This window comes from Myotis myotis, unplaced genomic scaffold (genome assembly GCF_014108235.1).
Source record: "Myotis myotis isolate mMyoMyo1 unplaced genomic scaffold, mMyoMyo1.p scaffold_m19_p_1, whole genome shotgun sequence".
NCBI classification, from domain to species: domain Eukaryota; kingdom Metazoa; phylum Chordata; class Mammalia; order Chiroptera; family Vespertilionidae; genus Myotis; species Myotis myotis.
This window is the reverse complement of record NW_023416313.1, coordinates 218,609,311-218,630,880: the sequence shown is the minus strand read 5'-3', so window position 1 is coordinate 218,630,880 and position 21,570 is coordinate 218,609,311. Positions and strand designations below refer to the sequence as shown.

The 21,570-nt window shown below is 51.2% G+C and overlaps 1 protein-coding gene across 2 annotated transcripts; it reads right to left on the bottom strand.

Annotated features, from left to right (window-relative positions):
* Window positions 1-13,889: 13,889 nt before the first annotated feature.
* HSP90AA1 (heat shock protein 90 alpha family class A member 1) lies at window positions 13,890-19,698 on the bottom strand. Of its 2 annotated transcripts, none has more exons than XM_036316633.1 (11): window positions 19,543-19,698; window positions 18,856-19,017; window positions 18,384-18,750; window positions 17,922-18,055; window positions 17,004-17,324; window positions 16,680-16,845; window positions 16,329-16,519; window positions 16,075-16,222; window positions 15,588-15,856; window positions 14,952-15,285; window positions 13,890-14,668 (listed from the first exon to the last, which is right to left on the bottom strand). In XM_036316633.1, the coding sequence occupies exons 2-11, from the start codon at window positions 19,015-19,017 to the stop codon at window positions 14,559-14,561; spliced, it is 2,202 nt and encodes a 733-aa protein (XP_036172526.1). In that variant the 5' UTR covers window positions 19,543-19,698; the 3' UTR covers window positions 13,890-14,558. The 2 variants fall into 2 exon arrangements, with proteins under 2 accessions (XP_036172526.1, XP_036172534.1); XM_036316641.1 differs by having other exon boundaries at window positions 18,856-19,075; window positions 19,543-19,670.
* Window positions 19,699-21,570: the final 1,872 nt, after the last annotated feature.

Here is a 21,570-nt window from a genome sequence, read left to right as displayed (position 1 = left end):
GGCTGCAGCTGTGCTGTTGGTTGGGTTGGAGGCCAGTCCTGCCTCCTGCCGCAGAGCTGGCCTGGGCTGGTGTCGCCCTGGGCAGGCCAGGGTTCTGGGAAGAGCAGTGATGGCTAATTAAAACTTCAACTCAGGAGGCCCTTTGGGCGGGGGATTGCTTTAGTCAGGTCCCTTAGGGACAGCCCCTGATTGAGCCTCTGGGCCACAGTAATGATGGCAGCTCCCCACGCAGAGGGTAACAGCGAGGAGGGAGGGGAAAGGGGGGGGGGGAAACCGGTTGGCAAAAAAATAAGTCCCTCCCCTTGTGACTTGGGAGTCCCCAGGTTGTCACTTAATTGCTGTGTAACTTTGGATTAGTTCCTTGGCTTCTCTGAGCCTCCATTTCCTCACTGAGAAGTGGAGATAATAAAAACTCCAGCCCTGCTGAAACCGGTTTGGCTCGGTGGATAGAGCGTCGGCCTGCGGACTGAAGGGTCCCAGGTTCGATTCCGGTCAAGGGCATGTACCTGGGTTGTGGGCACATCCCCAGTAGGAGATGTGCAGGAGGCAGCTGATCAATGTTTCTCTCTCATCGATGTTTCTAACTCTCTATCTCTCTCCCTTCCTCTCTGTAAAAAATCAATAAAATATATTTTAAAAAAAAACCAAAAACTCCAGCCCTGGAGGGTTGCTGTGAAAAGGTACGCATGAGCCTGGACAGTGTGGCTTAGCGGCTGACTGTCGACCCAGGAACCAAGGGGTCACGGTTTGATTCCTGGTCAAGGCACATGCCCAGGTTGTGGGCTTGATGCACAGTAAGGGGTGTGCAGGAGACAGCTGATCAGTGATTCTCTCTCATCATTGATGTTTCTCTCTCTCTCCCCCTCTCCCCAAAAAATCAATTAAAACAAAATATATTTTTTAAAGTGTGCATGAAAAGTACCTAGCACAATGCCTGGCTCAGAAGTAGGGGTTCATGCCTGGCTGGTGTGGCTCAGTGGTTGAGCATCTTGACCCAGGAACCAAGAGGTCATGGTTGGATTCCTGATCCAGGCACATGCCCGGGTTGTGGGCTGGATCCCCAGTAGGGGGCGTGCAGGAGGCAGCTGATCAATAATTCTCTCTCATCATTGATGTTTCCATCCCTCCCTCTCTTTCCTCTCTGAAATCAATAAAAACATAATTTTAAAAAGAACTGGGGATTTTAAAAAACCCTCATGGCACTCCGGTTTAAGATCGCTGCCCTAAGGCACCCTCACTGTGTGCAGTACACACCTGCAGTTTATTTTTTTTATCTTTATTTTTGTTCTTCTCTCTCTTTTAAATTATATCTTTATTGATTTCAGGGGGGAAGGGAGAGAGACCCTCTTTCCGCGCTGTCCTCCTTGGGAAGCCGGTGCCCTGCAGCCTCACCAGGAGCAGGGAGGGCCCCCTGAGGGAGCGGGACCTCGTCCCCCTCCCACCAGCGGGGACTCACATGTCCCTGGCTCTTGGGCTACGACCCAAGACAGCATTATTTCCTTCCGCTGCTTTGGCTGGGACTTGCTCTGTTGGCCCCCACGTCCCTCTAACAGCCAGGCTGACGTAACCGGGACCCCCAAGGGGCACGTGTGTGCAGCTTAGTCCTCCCCCCGGGCCGAGTTCAGGCAAAAGCACCAAGAGGTGAAGTTACAACCAGCAGAGGAGCCTGACCCACCGGGTTCGGCCCCAAGTCAGCACCAACCCCACGTTTTCTAGACCAGGGGGTGGGCACCAGGTTAAAGGACTTCTTATCCAGTTTTCAACCAACGGCATCCCACACACCCGGTTAAAACGACTGTTCAGCCCTGGCCGGGTAGCTCAGGCGGTTGAGTGTCATTCCACACACCAAAAGGTCGGGGGCTCCATTCCCAGTTGGGGTTCATACCCAGGTTTCAGGTTCAATTCCTGGTCAGGCCGCATATGGGAGGAACCGATTGACGTTTCTCTCTTGTCCTCTCTCTAAACATACCCTTGGGTGACGGTCAAAAATAAACCGAATGCCGAAACCGGTTTGGCTCAGTGGATAGAGCGTCGGCCTGCGGACTGAAAGGTCCCAGGTTCGATTCCGGTCAAGGGCATGTACCTGGGTTTCGGGCATATCCCCGGTAGGAGATGTGCAGGAGGCAGCTGATCGATGTTTCTCTCTCATCGATGTTTCTAACTATCTCTCTCCCTTCCTCTCTGTAAAAAAAAAAAAAAAAATCAATAAAATATATTAAAAAAAAATAAATAAATAAATAAACCGAACTATTCAGTCACACACAGTAAGCACACGCGGCCCCACCCCCGCTGTGCCCGGCACTCCCCCCCCACCCCCCGGGCCTGCTCTGGGGACCACGCTGGCTTGTGCTCCAGCAGAAAGTCCTCAACCCCAAGGGGCTGCAGCTGCTTCTCCGGCCCCCACAGCCCAAGGCCATGGCCCAAGGGGCTGAGGTTCCAGGTGAGCACCCAAGGCTGATGAGGGAGGCACGGGGCGGGGGGCAGGGGTGGGGGGCATGAAACGGAGGCCGGGGAATGTCGGTCCTGGGGCTGGGAGCACGTTACACGGTTCTCTTCCGCTGTATGTTTGAAATGCTCCATGAAGAGTTCAGAAGTCACCACCTCAGCCCGCAAGCCACCAAATGTCTACCTTCAAGCCAGTTCCGTCCATGGAGCTCTAGCCCGAGTGCCACTGCCCTCATCCCGCACCGGCACAGGTGCACGTGTGAGCACATGCACGCACACGCACACACACACACACACGCACACAGACATGTGAACACACCATGCACACCCACGTGTCATCGGCCCCAGGCTCCACCCACCACCTCGATGACCCAGTTGTCGTCTCCCAGCTCCTCACCCCCGACCCACTGGGGTCTCTAGTAGGTTCTCGAACAGCAGAGTCCTGGCACAGACTCTCCCGCGGGGCCTCCGGAGGGCCCCCCAACACCTGGACCTCAGACGCTGGCCTCCAGGCCTGGAGAGGGAATCTCTGTGGTCTGAAGCCACCCAGCTGGCGGTCATCTCTCAGGGCAGCCTCGGAAAAGGAACGCGCCCCAAGTCCAGGGCTGGTCCTCTGAGAAAGGGACGCGATCTTAAAGAATCCCGTTCCTTTTGTTTGAACCGCAAAGAACAGGAGCAGATCGCGGCGTCGTTTGCTTTGTGAGAATGGGAGACACGCCAGTCTGGGCTGGAGGCTGGAATCTGACATTTAAGCACCAAGGATGGCAAAAGGCCAGGCTGGACACAAAAATCAATGTTGCTTGCCTGAACTCAGTGTTGGTCACCAGAGCTTCAACCATTTAAAGTGACACTATTTCCAATATGTGGGGAGAAGTACCCCAACTGATAGGAAACACAGAAAAAAATGTTATATTTTTAAAGGTATCAGCCCCCAATGTTATATTTGAGCTTTAGACAGTAAAAAACAAACAAAAACAGAAGCAACCCTAGCCACCCACCCTCCCAACCTGGGAAACAGTCATTGTCAGACTAACCTCACAAGAGGGAGGTCAAGAAGTCATAACTTGCCTGGCCAGTGTGGCTCAGTGGTTGAGCATCGACCTACAAACCAGGAGGTCACAGTTCGATTCCCGGTCAGGGCACATGCCTGGGTTGCGGGCTCAATCCCCAGTGGGGGTGTGTGTGCAGGAGGCAGCCAATCAATGATTCTCTCTCATCATCGATGTTTCTCTCTCTCTATCCCTCTCTCTTCCTCTCTGAAATCAATAAAAATATATTTAAAAATAAAATAAGTAAAAGTATATTTTTAAAAAACCATTTTTTAAAGAAGTCACAACCTGGTAACCTGAAGTTTTAAAATAGGAAAGTTAGGGAGCAGCAAGCCAACTTCCGGCCAGTCCTGGGTTGCGTCCCTTGTCCATCCGGGCCCCGCCCCTGTCCATCCTGACTCCCAGCTTCAGGCAGCGGTGGTTCTGGAGGAGGAGGATGAACAGCCCAAAAGCAAAACAGAAATGGAAGACAGAAGCGTGCACTGTCGCTCATCGTCTGGCGTCTTGTGCCGGTTCAGTGTGCCAGATGGCAAGGGTCGATGTGAACTCGACACATGTTTAAATGAAGGTGAACATTGGGTACATTTTCCTAATGACGCCTTTTAAACTCCACTTTGCAAATAGAATGTTTAACGCATTAGACAAACACTGGGTAACAGCAAAAACAATTTTTTAAAAATAACAGACTGAACGCCTCCAAACAGCCCAAATCCCCAGGGACCAGGCGGCCTCCTCCATCCCGGGAGGGGGTGGCCCAGGCCCGAGAGCCCATAGCTCCGCCTGGGACCTGCCCCAGCCTCCACCCCTGGAGCCAGGCCCAGGAGGGTGTTCCTGAGGGAACACGCCAGCTCCCCACAGAGCCGCCTCTTAGGTTCCTACCTGGACTGCGGGAGCCTCCAAGGGCAGGGGCTACAAACAGGAGGTGCAGGTGGAGTCCAGAGAGCCCGCTGCCCAGAGCAGGGGAGTCGGGGGAGCGCCGCTGGCCTGAGGACGAAGGGAGGCATCAGAGCAGACACAAAGCGTCTTTGGAGAAAGGCGGCTTAGAAGCTCCTCTCAGAACCGGCAACAGAAGAAACACGCGGAGCTGCCTGTCAGAGAGGAAACTGTCCAGGCCCCACCGGCTCGGGAAGAGACCCGTGGGCCGCGGAGCTCACAGCAGGCTGCCTCTGGGCTGGCCTCCGTGCTGAACTCAACGTTGCATTTCCACTTTAAAGGAAAACCGCATTTAAACATTTCTCTTAGCCCGGCCGGCGTGGCTCGGTGGTTGAGTGTCGACCCAGGAACCAGGAGGTCTCGGTTCCATTCCCAGTCAGGGCACATGCCCGGGCTGCAGACTCCATCCCCAGCAGGGGGCGTGCAGGAGGCAGCCAGTCAATGATTCTCTCCCATTACTGATGTTTCTCTCCCCCTCTCCCTTCTTCTCTGAAATCAATAAAAATATATTTAGCCCTGCCTGGTTTGGCTCAGTGGATAGAGTTTCAGTCTACAAACTGAAGGGTCCTGGGTTCGATTCCAGTCAAGGGCACAAGCCTGGATTGTGGGCTCGATCCCCAGTGGGCAGCATGCAGGAGGCAGCCAATCAATGGTTCTCTCTCATCATTGATGTTTCTATCTCTCTCTCCCTCTCCCTTCCTCTCTGAAATAAATAAATAATTTTTTTTCTCTTAACATTCAACAATTAACCAGTGGTTCTGGTGCAAGAATAGATGTGCTTTCCTTGCAGGAAATGGGTGCTGAAGGACCTCTCAAACTCCTCTTCCCCACGGTGGCCTCGAAGAGGACGCGCTTTGTCCAGGGAGACGTGGGCAGTCCCGACAAAACCCGTCCTTTCGCAGGACTTTTCATCAGCACCTTCTACCCACTGAAACTCAGACCTGCTTCCAATAGCCAGCCCCTTTCCTGGACCAGGGACCGGGAGAGCAGGGAGCTTGGGAGGACGGCGTTCCCAAGGAGACACACACACAGACACACACACACACACACATACAGACACCACACAGAGACACATGCCACACACACACCACACATACATATACACACACCATACACACACACACACAGACACACAGACACACATACAGACACACAGAGAGACACCACACAGACATACACACACCATACACACACACACAAACACACACACACATACACATACAGACACCACACAGAGACACACCACACACACACCACACACACAGTCATGCACACACAGACACACACAGAGACACATACCACACATACATACACACAGAGAGGCATACACACAAAGACATACACATACACATACGTACTCACACAGACACATCCCACATACACAGACACACAAAGACACGCACACACACACTATGTCCTTCACACACACTTGTAACAAGAAGCCATCCTGACGTGAACACCTTCATCATCTCCACAACCAAGGGGCCAGGGGCCGCGCTCAGGAAATATTCCCGTGTGAGCCCCTAAGGCAGCGGTTCTCAACCTGTGGGTCGCGACCCCTTTGGCGGTCGAACGACCCTTTCACAGGGGTCGCCTAAGACCATCCTGCCTATCAGATATTTACATTACGATTCATAACAGCAGCAACATTACAGTTATGAAGTATCAATGAAAATAATGTTATGGTTGGGTCACACATGAGGAACTGCATTTCAAGGGCCAGAAGGTTGAGAACCACGGCTCTAAGGGGAAGTCGGGACTGAACATGACCCCTGGCCTAACTGCAGACGGAGGCTCCACATGAGGATGGGAACATACTCATTGGCAAGGTTGGCTCTTCAGGGGGACAGCAAGGCCTGGATTGTGGTGCTCAAACCACAGGTTCTTTTCTCCCTTCTGTTTCCCCCGTGTTAATTTTTAAGATGAACATCTTCAAATCATACTTGGTATTATTTTGATCAGACACATTTTTGTACAATTATTCTGAGATATAACAAATTAAAAGGACTTGACAGTGAATTTTCCCCCCAATTCTGCACTCCTGTCCCTATGCCACTGAAAAAACAAGGTCAGAATTTGTAAGTCGCGTTCCAGACAATGCGGGCCACGCTGCAAGGGGAAAAACCCGCTGAGCTTCGGCCGGCTAGTCTCACCTGGTATTTGCGGGCTGACCTCTCCACCGTGCCTGAGCTCCTCGCAGAGTCCATCAGCTCACAGAGGTCTACACCCAAAAGAGAGGAAGCCCCGTTTGGCGGGAGGCGGCCACACAACACATGAGCACAGCACCGCAGGGAATTCATTTCTTGTTTCAAAGCCCTTTGCTTTAGAGCAGTGGTTCTCAACCTTGGCTGCACATTAGAATCACCTGGGAATCTTTTTAAAATCCTGATCTCCAGGCTTCATCCTCTGGAAATTCTTTGTTATGGGGTGGAGCCAACAACATTAGTAACAAAGAAAGGGAACTCCGGAGGATGAGGCCCAGGAATCAGGATTTTAAAAAGATTCCCAGGTTGCTGAACCGGTTTGGCTCAGTGGATAGAGTGTCCGCCTGCGGACTGAACGGTCCCAGGTTTGATTCCGGTCAAGGGCATGTACCTTGGTTGCGGGCACATCCCCAGTGGAAGGCGTGCAGGAGGCGGCTGATCGATGTTTCTCTCTCATCGATGTTTCTAACTATCCCTCTCCCTTCTTCTCTGTAAAAAAATCAATAAAATATATTTTTAAAAAGATTCCCAGGTGATTCTAATGTGCAGCCAAGGTTCAGAACCACTGCTTTCGAGGAAACCACGGGATACACTAATATTTTGGAGAAATCCGGAGCAGCTTCGCCAGCAGATGCTAATTAACCGCCCTGAGCCCCAGGTGCCAGGAGTTCTGCGGGTTTGGAGGGCGGGTGGGGAGGCCACGCCGCCCAGCACAGGCTGGCTGCCGAGGGCAAAGCAGGGGCAGCCCGAGGCCCCGCTCTCCGTCTCCCTGGGCAGAGCCGGCCCGGCCACCCCGTGTTGGAAGTCGGCTGGGAATGCGCTTCCTCCGTCCCTCACTCCTCATACCTGTCACATCGGCCCCCATCTCACACCAGGGTCTCCGAAGCAGGGACCCCAGGGACAGAGGGTGGGGACCATCCTCACCCCTCACTGCTCCCGGCAGGCACTCCCCTCCCGGGGCGGGGGGGGGGGGCGGGGGGTGTGGTGGCGATGTCCCCAGAGGGTGTCCTCACTCCCACGGGGTGGGGGCTGGGCGGCCTCAGGACCCCTTCTTTCTGGAGGAGGCACCCCTCTCCTATCCCGGCAGGCGCCCCCCGCGGGGCCAGCAGCCCTGCAAAAGGCGCCCCAGGTGGCAGCACTTCGCGCGGGGGGGGCGCACGTGGCCCCGCACCTGTCGGAGCCTGAGCTGGGCCGCAGCTTCCCGGCCCTTCAACCTCCCGGGGCGGCAAGGCCCTGGGGCGCGAGGGTGACTCCGAATAGGGGTGCTGTCACTCAAGTTGGGGCCACCAGAGTCGCTTAGGCGCTGTCACTCAAGCTGGGGGCCCCGGCGATGCTTATTGAGAGCAGCGGGGGCCGGGATGCAGGGTCGGGTGCGCAGGGCGGGCCGTCACCGCACCTACCTTCTGCACCGCATGTCCATTTTGTGCCCCCAGTGAACGTTCCTGAGTCAGGAAGGAAGGTCATGCAGGCCAGACCCGGGCTGTGTGACGCCACAGGCGTCTCCATGGCAACGAGGTCCGGTCCGCACCCTCGCGAGGGCGGAGTCCCTCCTGCCGCCTTGCTGGTCCCTCCGCAAAGCTCCAGATCCTTCCTCCCGCCGGGCCCAGCCGTCAGTGCTCCACGCGGGGCCAGCGAGGCCTTTTTTAGGACCTAATTTTCCCACAAAACCTTGAGCGACTCCCTCGTGCCCTGGGCGGTCCCAGCCGTTTCCCTGGGCCTCGCGCTCGCCTCCTAGGAGCCGGCCCACTTCTCCTAAACCGCGAAGGCTCCGAGCCCCTCCTCTCCCCCTACCCACAGCTCTGACCTCGGCCAGAGATGCGCCCCGCACCCCGCCTCCATCCCCGCCAGCTTAACCTTATTGGCTTAGTTTGACACCTCCTCCGGGAAGCCTTCCGTGGCTTCCAAATCCCGGTTTGAAGCCACTTCTCCGTGCGCCCACTGCAGGCCAGACCAGCCTCTCCAGAGCTGCCTGTTGATTTCTACGCGGCTGTTGAGACTGAATATCCCAGGGACGTCCACGCTCCTCCACCTCCCACACGGTCACTGCTCAGCGATATATGTTGAATGAATGATGAACTGGCAAATTAAAGATGCCACGTATAATGTTAGCTGCTCGGTCACATTATTATTATTATTATTATTATTATTATTATTATTAATACCACTTTATTATTATTACCACTTTTTGAAGTCAGGAAGTGTGGCTCCTCCAACTTTGTTTTCAAGATTGTTTGGTTCGCCGAAGCCGGTTTGGCTCAGTGGATAGAGCGTCGGCCTGCGGACTGAGGGGTACCAGGTTCGATTCCGGTCAGGGGCATGTACTTGGGTTACGGGCGCGTCCCCAAGTGGGAGATGTGCAGGAGGCGGCTGATCGATGTTTCTCTCCCATCGATGTTTCTGGCTCTCTATCTCTCTCCCTTCTTCTCTGTAAAAAATCAATAAAAAAAAATATATTAAAAAAAAAAAAAGATTGTTTGGTTCTTCTGGGTCCCTTGCGTTTCCATGTGAATTTTAGAATCAGCTTGTCAATTTCTGAAAAATGTGTCAGCGGGGATTTTGATAAGGATTGTGTTGAATCTGTAGATCACCTTAGGGAGTATTGCCATCTTAACCATATTCTGTCTTCCAATCCTTGAGCATGGAATGTCTTTTCCTTACAGCGGTTCTCAACCTGTGGGTCGCGACCCCTTTGGCGGTTGAACGACCCTTTCACAGGGGTCGCCTAAGACCATCCTGCATATCAGATATTTACATTACGATTCATAACAGTAGCACCATTACAGTTATGAAGTAGCAACGAAAATAATTTTATGATTGGGTCACAACATGAGGAACTGTATTTAAAGGGCCAGATGGTTGAGAACCATTGCTTTATTAGATCTTCTTTTAACGCATTTCTGTGGCTTTTAGGGCATGAGTCACACATTTCTTTTGTTAAATTTCTAAGTATTTTTTATGCTATTGTAAAAATAGAACTGTTTTCTTAATTTTATTTTTGAATTGTTCCTTGTTAGTGGATAGAAATACAACTGATTTTTAAAAATGTGTTTTTATTGATTTTAGAGGAAGGAAGAGGGAGAGGAAACATCGATAATGAGAGAGAAACATCAATCGGCTGCCTCCTGCACGCCCCCTACTGGGGATCGAGCCTGCATCCCAGGCATATGCCCTGACTGGGAATCAAACCAGTGACCTGTTGGTGCCATGGAATGATGCTCAATCCACTGAGCACCACTAGCTGGGCAGTACAACTGATTTTTAACTATTGATCTTGTATCCTGCAACCTTATTGAACTTGTTCTAATAGAGGTGTGTGTGGAGTCCTTATGATTTTCTCTATACAAGATCATGTCATCCACAAATAGAGATACTTTTTACTCCTTCCTGTCCAATCAGGGTGCCTTCTTTTCCTTTCTCTTGACTAATGGCCCTGGCTCCAACCTCCAGTGCAGTGTTGAGTAGAACTGGCAAGAATGAACATCCTTAGTCTGACTTGTGCATTTCATTGTACAAGTACCTGGTGTGTGTGTGAGTTACAAAGATGTGCTAAGGAACAGATGAAACCATGTGACAACATCCAGGAGGCACTTCAGAGAGCCAGGAGGGGTGTCAGGGGCTGTGTCTCCATCCATTCAGCCATGTAACAAGCGGGGAGCTGATCTATTGATTCTTTTTCATTCTGACTTGTTAGGGTTGCCGTTTTTCTGATCTGGAATTTAAAAAACAACGGTGCTTCCTTTTGGGCCCTTGTTCCAGCTCTAGAACACGCATTGGTCACATGTTGAGGCCCTAGTGTACTTTCACAAGATGATGTGTGTTTTGAGCAGGCCGACACCCTTGGTGGACGATCTGCTCAGCTGGCTGGTTCTGCATATCACCATGGAATCTTTGTTCAGGCTTTAATGCTGCTATTTATACGCCGTGACTCACTGCGAGCCCTGCTTCCTGGAACGTTCTTCCCAGGGAGGTGAAGTGATGTTCCTTCCTACAGGGAGTCATCTGGAATCACACTTTCAAAGGTTGGAGCAGATCGTGAAGGCTTAGAAAAGGGAACATAAGCTTCCCAAATTACAAAAAGTTATTTAAGCAAATTGCCATTCCGGAGGAAGGTGGAAACACAACAGTTATATATACCAGTTATTCATTCAACTCCACAAATAAGTCCCAGGTGCACTGGGCCGGCGTGTCTGCCTTCATGGGGACAGGCAGCAGGGAGGCAAGAGAGACCTAAAATGAATCACCCCAGGAAAATTGTGAGAAATGCCACAAAGGGAGAGGCTACAGGGGCTTTTCTGAAGAAAAGGACTGGCAAACTGAGGCCAGACAATGGGAGGATTTAGCCTGGTCCTAGGGGCCATGAGGCCCATCACAGTAAGTTACTGCTTAATGAGATTTCTGTTTGGAATATGAAAAAGTGCTGGAAATAGGCTCTGGCCGGGTGGCTCAAAAAGGCTGTGGGTTCGATCCCCAGTCAGGGCACAAGCAAGAAGCAACCAATGAATGCATGAATAAGTGGAACAACAAATCGATCTTTCTCTCTCTCCTCCCCTCTTTCCCCTTTCTCCTCTTTCTCTCAGATCCATTTTTTTTTTAAAGTTCTGGAAATAGATACTGATGATGGCTGCACAACATTTTAAATATAGTTAATGCCACTGAACTGTACACTTAAAATGGTAAGATGTGTTTACCTGGGGCTAATGTTCAAGACACAGTGATTTCCACCCTCCATCTTTCTCTCATCAGACCATCCACATGTTCCTTCCCAGGACGGAGCCCTCCAGGCTCTCCTCTCCGCCCTGGAGATCCCCACTCCCTTGTTGAAATGAGGTCAGCTTCCTGTCCCCAGCCGGCTCCTCCCAGGAGCTTGCCCACACCTGGCCCCTCCTTGCTGTCCTTATACCTCTACTGGGGTCCTCAGGGCCTCATTGCAGCTGCCACCGCTGTTTGGCTCCGCCCCCCTTCCCCAGTGCCCACCAAACTGAACTGCCTGGTTCTCAGTTGGGTGTGCCCTAGAAGTAGTCTAGAAAACTTCCTGGCGGAGTGAGACTTGGACTGGGGCTTGCAGGATGTTACACTCTAGGACAGCGGTTCTCAACCTGTGGGTCGCGACCCCTTTGGCGGTTGAACGACCCTTTCACAGGGGTCGCCTAAGACCATCCTGCATATCAGATATTTACATAACAATTCATAACAGTAGCACCATTACAGTTAAGAAGTAGCAACGAAAATAATTTTATGGTTGGGTCACAACATGAGGAACTGTATTTAAAGGGCCAGAAGGTTGAGAACCACTGATCTAGGACATTATCTGTGACAGAAGCGAACCTGAGTAAGGTGACCTCATAGGACGCCAGGGAGGAAAGGTCCCACCGGAGGTGAGTCTTTGGAAGTAATGGCTGTCCATTAGTGAGCACTTGGTAATGCCAGGCAGCTGCTAAGCCCACTTACCTAGAAAATGGCAGAGCAGCCTTGAAGGTACTGTCTCATTTACAAATGAGGTAAGAGGAAGGGGTCCAGCGACTTGACTTGCTCAAGGTCACTTTTGAATGGCAGTAGTCTGCTTTCTACATCTTTTCTTTTTTTCATTTTTTATTAGGCATAGTACACCATTATCCACACAATTTAAACTGTATGGATTTTAATACATACACCCATGCAACCATTATTTAAAGTTTTTGGACACTTTCAAATGTTCCCTCTTGCCCCTCGACAATCCCACTAGGCGTTCTGGCCCCACTTTCTGATGCACTTTTGCTTTTTCTAGAATTATATGAAATCAAGTAGAAAGTAGCTTTTTATGACTGGCTCGTTTAATGCTTCTCAGGAGAACCCTGATCTTAGCACTATTGAGTTTCCAACACAGAACCGGTATTTGTTTACCTAGGTCTCTAATTTTTCTTCTGTCCAGGTGTTGCGAAGCCTTTTTGTAAAATTTATTTCAATTTAGTATGCTACTGTGAATGAACACTTAAAGATTTAATTAACGATTGTTGCTAACACAAATTCAAATGGTTTTTGAATATTGATCTATCCTAGGACTTTGTTAAATTCAGGTATTAGTTCTCAGACCATTTTTGTGAATAAATTTTACCTTTTCCAGTCTGTGCCTCTTTGCTTTTTCAGCACTCATTACCCTCCTCCAGGGCAGGATGGGGCTGACAGGTGTGAAGTCACATTGGGTTTTAAAGCAGTAGGTGAGACTCCTGGTGGTGTGTATGCCCATTGGGCTGAGCGACCCCTGTGGGTGGTCCCATCTCCAGCCCAGGGGTTCCTGGGGACAGTTCCAGAGACAGTACTTGCCTACTTGCCATAAATCTCTCAGGGCAGGGTCAGTTAGTCCTCAGTTGGCAGATACCCTCAAGTGCCTGCTGCTTTGATTTGAATTGAGTCTTGAACATTCTTAGAAGCCACTGTAACCTCCCTGTTGCACTAGCCCCAGCAAGTACACCCACTTCCTCCAGCTGGTAAGCACAACAGCAGAGAGACTATGGGCTGTGGAGTTAAATGTGGGCTCAAGTACTGACACCTCAAGTAATTCCTAAGAACTTCTGCCGCAGAGGACTTTAAGGAGTAAATGCGATTAATGTTCACCAGGCCACTAAGAACCTACTGAGCACTAGGGCACTGGCTTTTCCCAGGGTATGGAATCCCACACTCCTTTCCCCATTAGTTACGAACACCCTTATAGGTGATCTACAAACCCGAATCCTGCATGGACCTACCACCAAGTTTTCTAAAAACAATCAACTTCAGGACTGGAAGACTAATTTAGTTATCACTGTCCCAGAAGGGACCCCATTGTTTCCTTTGAGACCAATGATCACGCTCTTCCTACTGATACCAGCAGCTCAGCCACCTAGACATGCCTCTTACCTGAGGCTCAATAAAGCAACAGAAAAAACAAAGCAAGGTATCAGGGGGGATGACAGTAAGTAGATTTAGGAAAGAACTTGGAGACACTAAGGCCAAGGTTTTAAGGGGCTCTATTTAGACTGCAATGTTTCAGAAATGCCACCAACCTGCAGTTTGGACGTACCAACCCTGATGTAGAACGCTCGATTAGAGACCGTATTAGACAGATGGGGAGGGCATGCTACCTGATGACACCCTGAAACCTGGGTCCCTGGGAAGTCGCAGAAAGACTTGGGGTGATCAATGTGAACCATCTATTGTTTTCTCCACTTGTCTAGGCAAGATTTGTGTATACCCAGTGCTGTTACATCAGCAACAGCCCCCAAATAAGACACTTGCACATAACTTTCTTTTTAATTTGTATTTGCCATAACCTTTTAAAGCAGAATGTGACGAGAACACTGCACTTCTATTCACAAAACTTGCTCTGAGTTACTTTCAAACAGCTTACAACATATGCCTAGGTAGCTTATATTTCTGCTATGCTACACAATCCTTTAGAGACAAACCCTATGGACAGTTACTACCATCCTGTTGGTCAGCTTAGCATACTAACTTCTAGAGGCCATACTAGTACATGCAGTTGATAACTACAGGGGATGTCAGGCTTAAAAAGTAGATCTTAGGGGATGAAGGTTGTTTTAACCACGCATCTCAGAACACTTGAGCAACAAAGATTTGGTCTACTTAGGAACCTGCTTGAGAGAGAAACACTTCAGACCACAAAGCTAACAAACATTAGGCTACACGTATCTTACAACAAAGATAAACCCATTCTGTTAAAACAGGCCAACATGGAACTAGGAAAGAAAACAAGCCCGGCTTCAGTGCTGAAGTATCACAGTCTCGTACACATATAGGGGGAAAGGAACCCGGTCTTCCCATTAAGTAGTTGCCATGCCATACATAGTTTTAAAATGTTAACAAAAATAAAGAAAAAAGTCCTTGAAAATATATTATCCAAGGGAATGAAGGTAAAGAACTGAACACGTGTGCAGGTGTCCTGCAGGGGAGCTTAGTCTACTTCCTCCATACGGGAGGTGTCGTCGTCTCCTTCCAGGGGCGGCATCTCTTCGGTCACAGCAGCACTGCTCTCGTCAGCAGTGGGGTCATCTTCATCGATACCTTTTTGGAAATAAAAGCCATGTATTAGATTTCTTAAAAACCAACTAATTAGCCTAATACTACTGCTGGCTTATAACTGCTCCCAATGCTAAGCAATTATAGAGTATTTGAGTCTCAGTTCCATTTTTTAGCCTTCATGGACTAGGGACCCATTTATCCACCCCTTCAACACGTTACTTTAGTTTCTCAAGTGCCATGACATAATCCCAATTGTGATCAAGTAGCTAAAAGTTACCCGCCCAATAGTCACGGGGCAAGTCTCTTTCTGACAACACCGGCTTACCAAGACCAAGTTTGATCATCCTGTAGATCCTGTTAGCGTGTGTCTGGGGGTCTTCCAGACTGAAGCCAGAGGACAGGAGCGCGGTCTCATACAGCAGGATGACCAGATCCTTCACAGACTTGTCATTCTTGTCTGCCTCCGCCTTCTGCCTTAAGGTCTCGATGATGGAATGGTCTGGGTTTATCTCCAGGTGTTTCTTTGCTGCCATGTAACCCATTGTTGAGTTGTCTCTCAGGGCCTGAGCCTTCATGATTCTCTCCATGTTTGCTGTCCAGCCATATGTGCTTGTGACAATGCAGCATGGGGATGTCACCAATCGGTTTGATACGACCACCTGTAATCAAAGTACTAAGCATTAAGATGTCCGGGCATTAAGTTGTAGCTAAGACTACTACAACTCTTCAGCACCTATGTCAGCTTTATTGTGAAGTGCAATCTAAGGAATCTAACAAGTACTGAGGAATCAGAAATATGATGTACTTGCAAACTTAGATATTCCACTGAATGGAAAGGCTAAACGTTTTCTATCCTAAGTTTTGCAAGTACGTATGGCTTAACATGGGCGGGGGGGGGAGATGATCTAACACCACTTCTAGAAGTGTCAAAAATTAGCAAATGTAGGGAGAAGAAACACACCTTTTCTACTTTTTTCTCCAAGATGTCCTTCATGATTTTGCACAGGTTTTCAAACTTGGTTTTTTTCTCTTCCTGCTTCTTTTTCTCTTCTTCATCTTCTGGAAGTTCCAAGCCCTCTTTGGTGACTGACACTAAGGTCTTCCCCTCAAACTCCTTCAGCTGCTGCACACAGTACTCATCAATAGGCTCGATCATATAGATCACTTCTAGGCCGTGCTTCCGAAGACGCTCCACGAAGGCCGAGTTAGCGACCTGGTCCTTGGTCTCCCCTGCATCAAAGAATTACTTTTAGACCTTTCACAAGGTGTCATCTCCCTTGGCTTTTCTTATCTAGTCAGATCTGACCACCACAGATATGGCCAGATCAGCTAACTACCTTGCCGAGATCAACAGCTACTAATGTACAGAGAGAGCCACACAGGTAGAAAACACCCAGTCCCTGTGAGGTTCCAAGCACCATGGGTGACATGAACACATCGCCCATTACCTGTGATGTAGTAGATGTGCTTCTGGTTCTCCTTCATTCTTGTGCAGTAGTCCTTGAGGGAGACCATCTCATCACCAGAAGCAGATGTGTAGTATCTTAATAGCTCAGAGAGCTTCTTCCGGTTTTGAGAATCTTCATGAATTCCAAGCTGAAAGATAACATTAGCTTTAGAAAAACTTTCTGCATTAAAACAAAATTTAAAATTTGAGAAGCCAGTTTCATTATTACTAATGCCCCAATGTGTTTATACCAACCTTAATATTTTTAGAGAACTGCTCATAAAACTTTTTGTAGTTCTCCTTATCTTCTGCCAGTTCAGTGAAGAGTTCTAAGCATTTTTTGACCAAATTCTTTCTGATAACTTTCAAAATTTTGCTTTGTTGCAACATCTCCCGGGAAATATTTAGAGGGAGATCCTCAGAGTCCACCACACCTCTAATGAAGTCTGAAAGAATATAAAGACCAAAGTCACTCTAAGGACAAAAATCAACCAAATACGAGCAAGCCCCCCAAACCAAAGATGAATTATGCCCCCCCCCCCCCCTTAAGTTAAGAATGACTTTAACCAGTGACAGCAGTCATTCTTCATACCCAACTCTACTTACTCAGGTATTCAGGGATCAGCTCCTCACAGTTATCCATGATGAAAACTCTGCGAACATACAACTTAATGTTGTTCTTTTTCTTTCTGTTTTCAAACAGGTCAAACGGAGCACGTCTTGGGACAAAAAGAAGGGCTCTGAATTCCAACTGTCCTTCAACTGAAAAGTGCTGTAATAAAACACACACTAAGTCATAATCAGTCGATGAACACTAGCCGTTCCCTAACTCACAGCACTGTGGGAGAAGGGCTGGGATGAGAAAATGTAGCTACTTCAGACGGAACCTGCAGAGGCAGGCTGGCCTGGCCGCACTCGGCAGTCACTCACCTTCACTGCCAAGTGATCCTCCCAGTCATTGGTCAGGCTCTTGTAGAATTCCCCATATTCTTCATTAGTAATGTCATCAGGATTTCTGGTCCAAATTGGCTTTGTTTTGTTCAGTTCTTCTTGATCGATGTACTTCTCCTTGATCTTCTTTTTCTTCTTCTTGTCCCCATCCTTCTTTTCTTCTTCCTCTTCGTCAGAACCAACATCTTCGATTTCAGGCTTGTCTTCGGACTCCTTTTCTTCTTTCTCCTTCTCTTCCTCTTTCTCTTCCTTTTCTTCAGCCTCATCATCACTGACTTCTTTATCACGTTCCTTCTCCACCTGCAAAAAAAAGACAGTCACATTCTAGAATGAAAAAACTAACTAAATGAAGATAAAGACACTATACCAAAGCCTAAATTAGCTAAGAAACATTAACCAAGAAAACTTCTCATGAATACTTGATGTTTTTAACTAAATACTAGAGGCCTGATGCAAGAAATTCGTGCAAGAGCAGGCCTTCCTAGAATGTTTTGTGTACCATTTGATTCTTTTGTGTGCGTGGCAGTTTTTAAGTTATTAATTTTTAAAATCAGCACTTTTTAATGGAAACATGACCAAAAATCTGTCACAGAATTTTGAGACCCATTAAAATAAGTTTAATGAGGAGAAAAAAAAAGAGTAGGCCTTCCTTGCCCCGGGGGCTGTGGCTGCGGAACAGGCTTCCCCCCGGCACCCTGAACCCAGGCTTCACCCATAGCAGGACATCCGGTCTAATTAGCATATTACGCTTTTATTATAGAGAGCCCTGGGGTACCTTGGCAGTTAAGAACTTCAGACTAGTCCAATAATTACTGGAAGTTTGGGTCTTTGCCTTACAAATCTTAAAGGACCAAACATTTTAATTCAGTCGCTTTGGTTATCTACAAAGAAACTTACAAAGAGAGTAATGGGGTAGCCAATAAATTGAGAGTGTTTCTTCACGATCTCTTTGATCCTTCTCTCCTCCAAGTACTCCGTCTGGTCCTCTTTCAGGTGCAGAATAACCTTTGTTCCACGCCCCATGGGCTCCCCTGGAAGAGAAGCAGGGAAAACAATTTCAATCTCAATGGCCAAATCAGGGTAAAAAACCTACCATCTATTCAGCTCTCATCGGCCATACCTATCACTTTTTAAACCAATTTACAAAGCAAGCTTTACTGTTCCTGGATGGAGTCAGTCCCACAGCAGTTAACTGCCTCGCCCAAGATAACCTCCATGTTAGGCTGTTACACTATCACTGCTCACCAGCTCGCTCCCCAACGTCAGGCAAATTTCACAGCCTCTTTGGGGTCCACTGCCCACGCACCCCTACCTCCCAGCCACTGGCTTACCCAGCAAATTACATCATCAGGTGCCTACCTACGTCAGTCCTAACGGTGAAGGAACCTCCTGCAGAGGACTCCCAGGCATACTGCTCATCATCGTTGTGTTTGGTGATCACAGTCACTTTCTCAGCAACCAGATAGGCTGAATAGAACCCGACACCAAACTGGCCAATCATGGAGATATCTGCACCAGCCTGCAAAGCTTCCATGAACGCTTTGGTCCCGGACTTGGCGATGGTACCCAGGTTATTGATCAAATCGGCCTTGGTCATTCCGATCCCGGTATCCACAATAGTGAGGGTTCGGTCTTGCTTGTTGGGAATGAGATTGATATGCAGCTCTTTCCCAGAGTCTAGTTTACTGGGATCTGTCAAGCTTTCGTATCTGATCTTGTCCAGAGCCTAGCAAAAAAAAAAAAAAAAAAAAAAAAAAAATACACGTTGTTAAAACACAAGAGCCCCAGATGATGAAACCAAAACCCAACTCTGCAGGAAAAGGCGACTTACATCGGATGAGTTTGAAATAAGCTCCCTCAGGAAGATCTCCTTGTTCGAGTAGAAAGTGTTGATGATCAGTGACATCAACTGGGCAATTTCTGCCTGGAAGGCGAACGTCTCCACTTCCTCCTCCTCCATGGGTTGGTCGTGGGTCTGGGTTTCCTCCGGCATCTGCAAAGGACCCCGGCAGCCCGTTGGGACCGCGCGCAGCAGCACGTCCACAGCAGCGCTGCGGCCCCAACCGCGGCCGCCCCGTGTGTTTAGGGCTTCATTTCAGGGACAAGCGAGACTGCGGGGGACACGCAGACCGGAGGCTGCCGACAAAGGGATGACCTCATTCCGGGCCGCGCCGCGCCGCTCACAGGGGCGCGCGCCACCCGAGCCCAAGTCGCTTGCAGGCCGCGGGCAACGGGCGCCGCCTCGCTGCGGCTCCAACCCGCGGGCCGGGCCCCGGGAGAGGCCTTCCGGGCGGGGGGGGAGGTCCTGCCTCCCTCAGGGCCCCCGCCGCACGGCCCTTCCCGAAGGGGGTGCGGGCCCGCAGCAGGCCGAGGCCTCCGCCGCGCACCAAGCCTGCCCCGCACTCGCGGGGCCGAGGGGCTCCGGGCCGGGCCCCCGCCGTCCGCCGCCCCACGCGCGCCTGCTCGTCCTGAGCCCCCCTCCCCGCCCCCCCACCCCAGGCCCCAGGCGCCCCCTCACCTTGGCTTCAGGGTCCGCAAGGGCTCCGCAGCAGCACCGCACGAGGACGCAGAATCAAGTGGCGCACGGCGCCCGCTCCTCCTTATATAGACGCGGGCCCGCCCTGCGCGCGCGGCGCCTTTCCAGAAGCCTCCGGAACCTTCCGGAAGAGCCCTCCCCAACTGCTGCCGCGGCCGCGCGCCTGCGCCTGCGCCCTGGCCGCCGCCCGCGCCACCCCCAACCGCCGCCGCAGCGCGCCTGCGCGGCCCGGAACTCTCGGGAAGGTCTCGCGCCCGCGGCGCCGCCGGCCCCGCCCCGCCCCGCCCCCTCCGCTCTGCGCGCGGGCGGGCCGTACCCCGCAGGCCCGGGGAGGGGGTTGGGGGGCTCGGGGCCCACGCTCTCCCGTCGGTGATGTCCGAGAAAGTGAACTTGTGGTTTGCAGCCGTGGGCAAACTACGGCCCGCGGGCCGGATGCGGCCCGTTTGAAATGAATAAAACTATTAAAATAAAAGACCGTACCCTTTTATGTAATGATGTTTACTTTGAATTTATATTAGTTCACACAAACACTCCATGCTTTTGTTCCGGCCCTCCGGTCCAGTTTAAGAACCCACTGTGGCCCTCGAGTCAAAAAGTTTGCCCACCCCTGTAGGGTGTCCCGATGGCGTCAGCTGCGTGCACTACAGGCGGGGCAGCCCCCCAGGTTCCTGCAGGCGGTCCTCCGGCCCCAGAACCGGGACCCCAGCCTCAGGGCCCGGGGCCAGCCTCAGGGCCTCGAGGCCGTGGGTAGGGGTGAGGGGCACTGACTGGAGGATCCGGGGCACGTTTAGAAGTTTGGGGGGTGGGGTGGTGGGGACGGGACCGCATCTCTTTGGCAGCGAGTGTGGGTTCAGGCCCCTGGAATTCGGACGTGTGTCTGCAGAGCCTCATGGTGCGGCCCGGCTGGGGGCGGTGACCAGGGAATGTGGCCGGGGGAGGGGGGGGGGGGCAATGGACCCCCGGTTTCTGCCTTCACTGAAGGCTGCCACCGCCCTCCCGGCGCCCCGAGGTGATGCTGGGGGTCCGCCTGTCCCCCTAGAATCGGGGAGCGCAGGCCGATGCTCGATTTCGGGGCTGTGCACAGGGGACCTGCGAAAGGGGGCGGGCGCACAGCCCCGAACCCCCAAACCCTAGCACCCCCCCCAACCCCCAAACCCTAGCACCGCCCTGTGGTCTCCCGTAGCCACATCCCCCACACCTTGAGGGCCCCTTGGTGCGGAATCCCAGCTCTTGGTGAACAAAATGCTGTGCCCCCAGCTACACCTATCGATAAGCACGTGTTATTTTTAAAAAGTATTAATTTACATAATTCCAGGAATCCTTTTAAAGTGATTCACCGCCGGGGTGAGTAAGCTGCGCCCAAAGCCAGTTTCTAAATGGGCAGGCACAGCGCCGTGAACCAGGCCAGGAGAGGGGTCCTGGCCCCTGGCCGCCCCCCGGCGGGGTTTGGGGGGGGTTGGGGGTGAGGAACCTGAGCGCCCCGCCCGCCCCCCCTTCCAGGCTGCTTTGTTTCCAGCTCCTCCCCCGGCCGGCCCTCCTCCCTGCACCGGGGCCTTCGGGGCCAGTCTGGAATCTTCCTAGGAAGTGAGCAAACTTGTCCGCCCGCCCCCTCCCCCCCTTCCCCGGTTCCTCCAAGGTCGGGTTTTTAAACTGGGGCTGGGGACCCATTAGAAGTGGGTGAAGTCAACGCGGGGCGTCCCGAGTCACGTTAAAACAGAAGAAACAGGGTGGCAAGGACCACCACGTGGTGGGTCGTGGGGCATCGGGGGTACGCGCTGCAGAACGCACTCCTGGCCCAGCTGCGTCTCATCGCTCAGCCTGGGTTTTCCCAGCGGCCGGGCTGGGGGCGGGCGAGGAGGAGGAAGAGGAAGGAGAAGCAATTGAAGCGGCAACTTCCCTGTGGCCGCTGTCAGCAGGGCCAGGCCACCACGTGCCTCCTCCACCTCCACCTGCTCCCCTGCCTTGGAGCTGGCCCACTTCTGCAGGGCCCGGGGGGTTTAAGATTTCCTG

Coding starts and splice junctions, on each gene's coding strand:
- HSP90AA1 (XM_036316633.1), bottom strand. CDS start 19,017: ATGCCGGAGGAAACCCAGACCCACGACCAACCCATGGAGGAGGAGGAA. Junction 15,857..16,074: donor GCACATCTACTACATCACAG/GTAATGGGCGAT, acceptor TCTTTGATGCAG/GGGAGACCAAGGACCAGGTC. Junction 14,669..14,951: donor GATGATCAAACTTGGTCTTG/GTAAGCCGGTGT, acceptor ATTTCCAAAAAG/GTATCGATGAAGATGACCCC.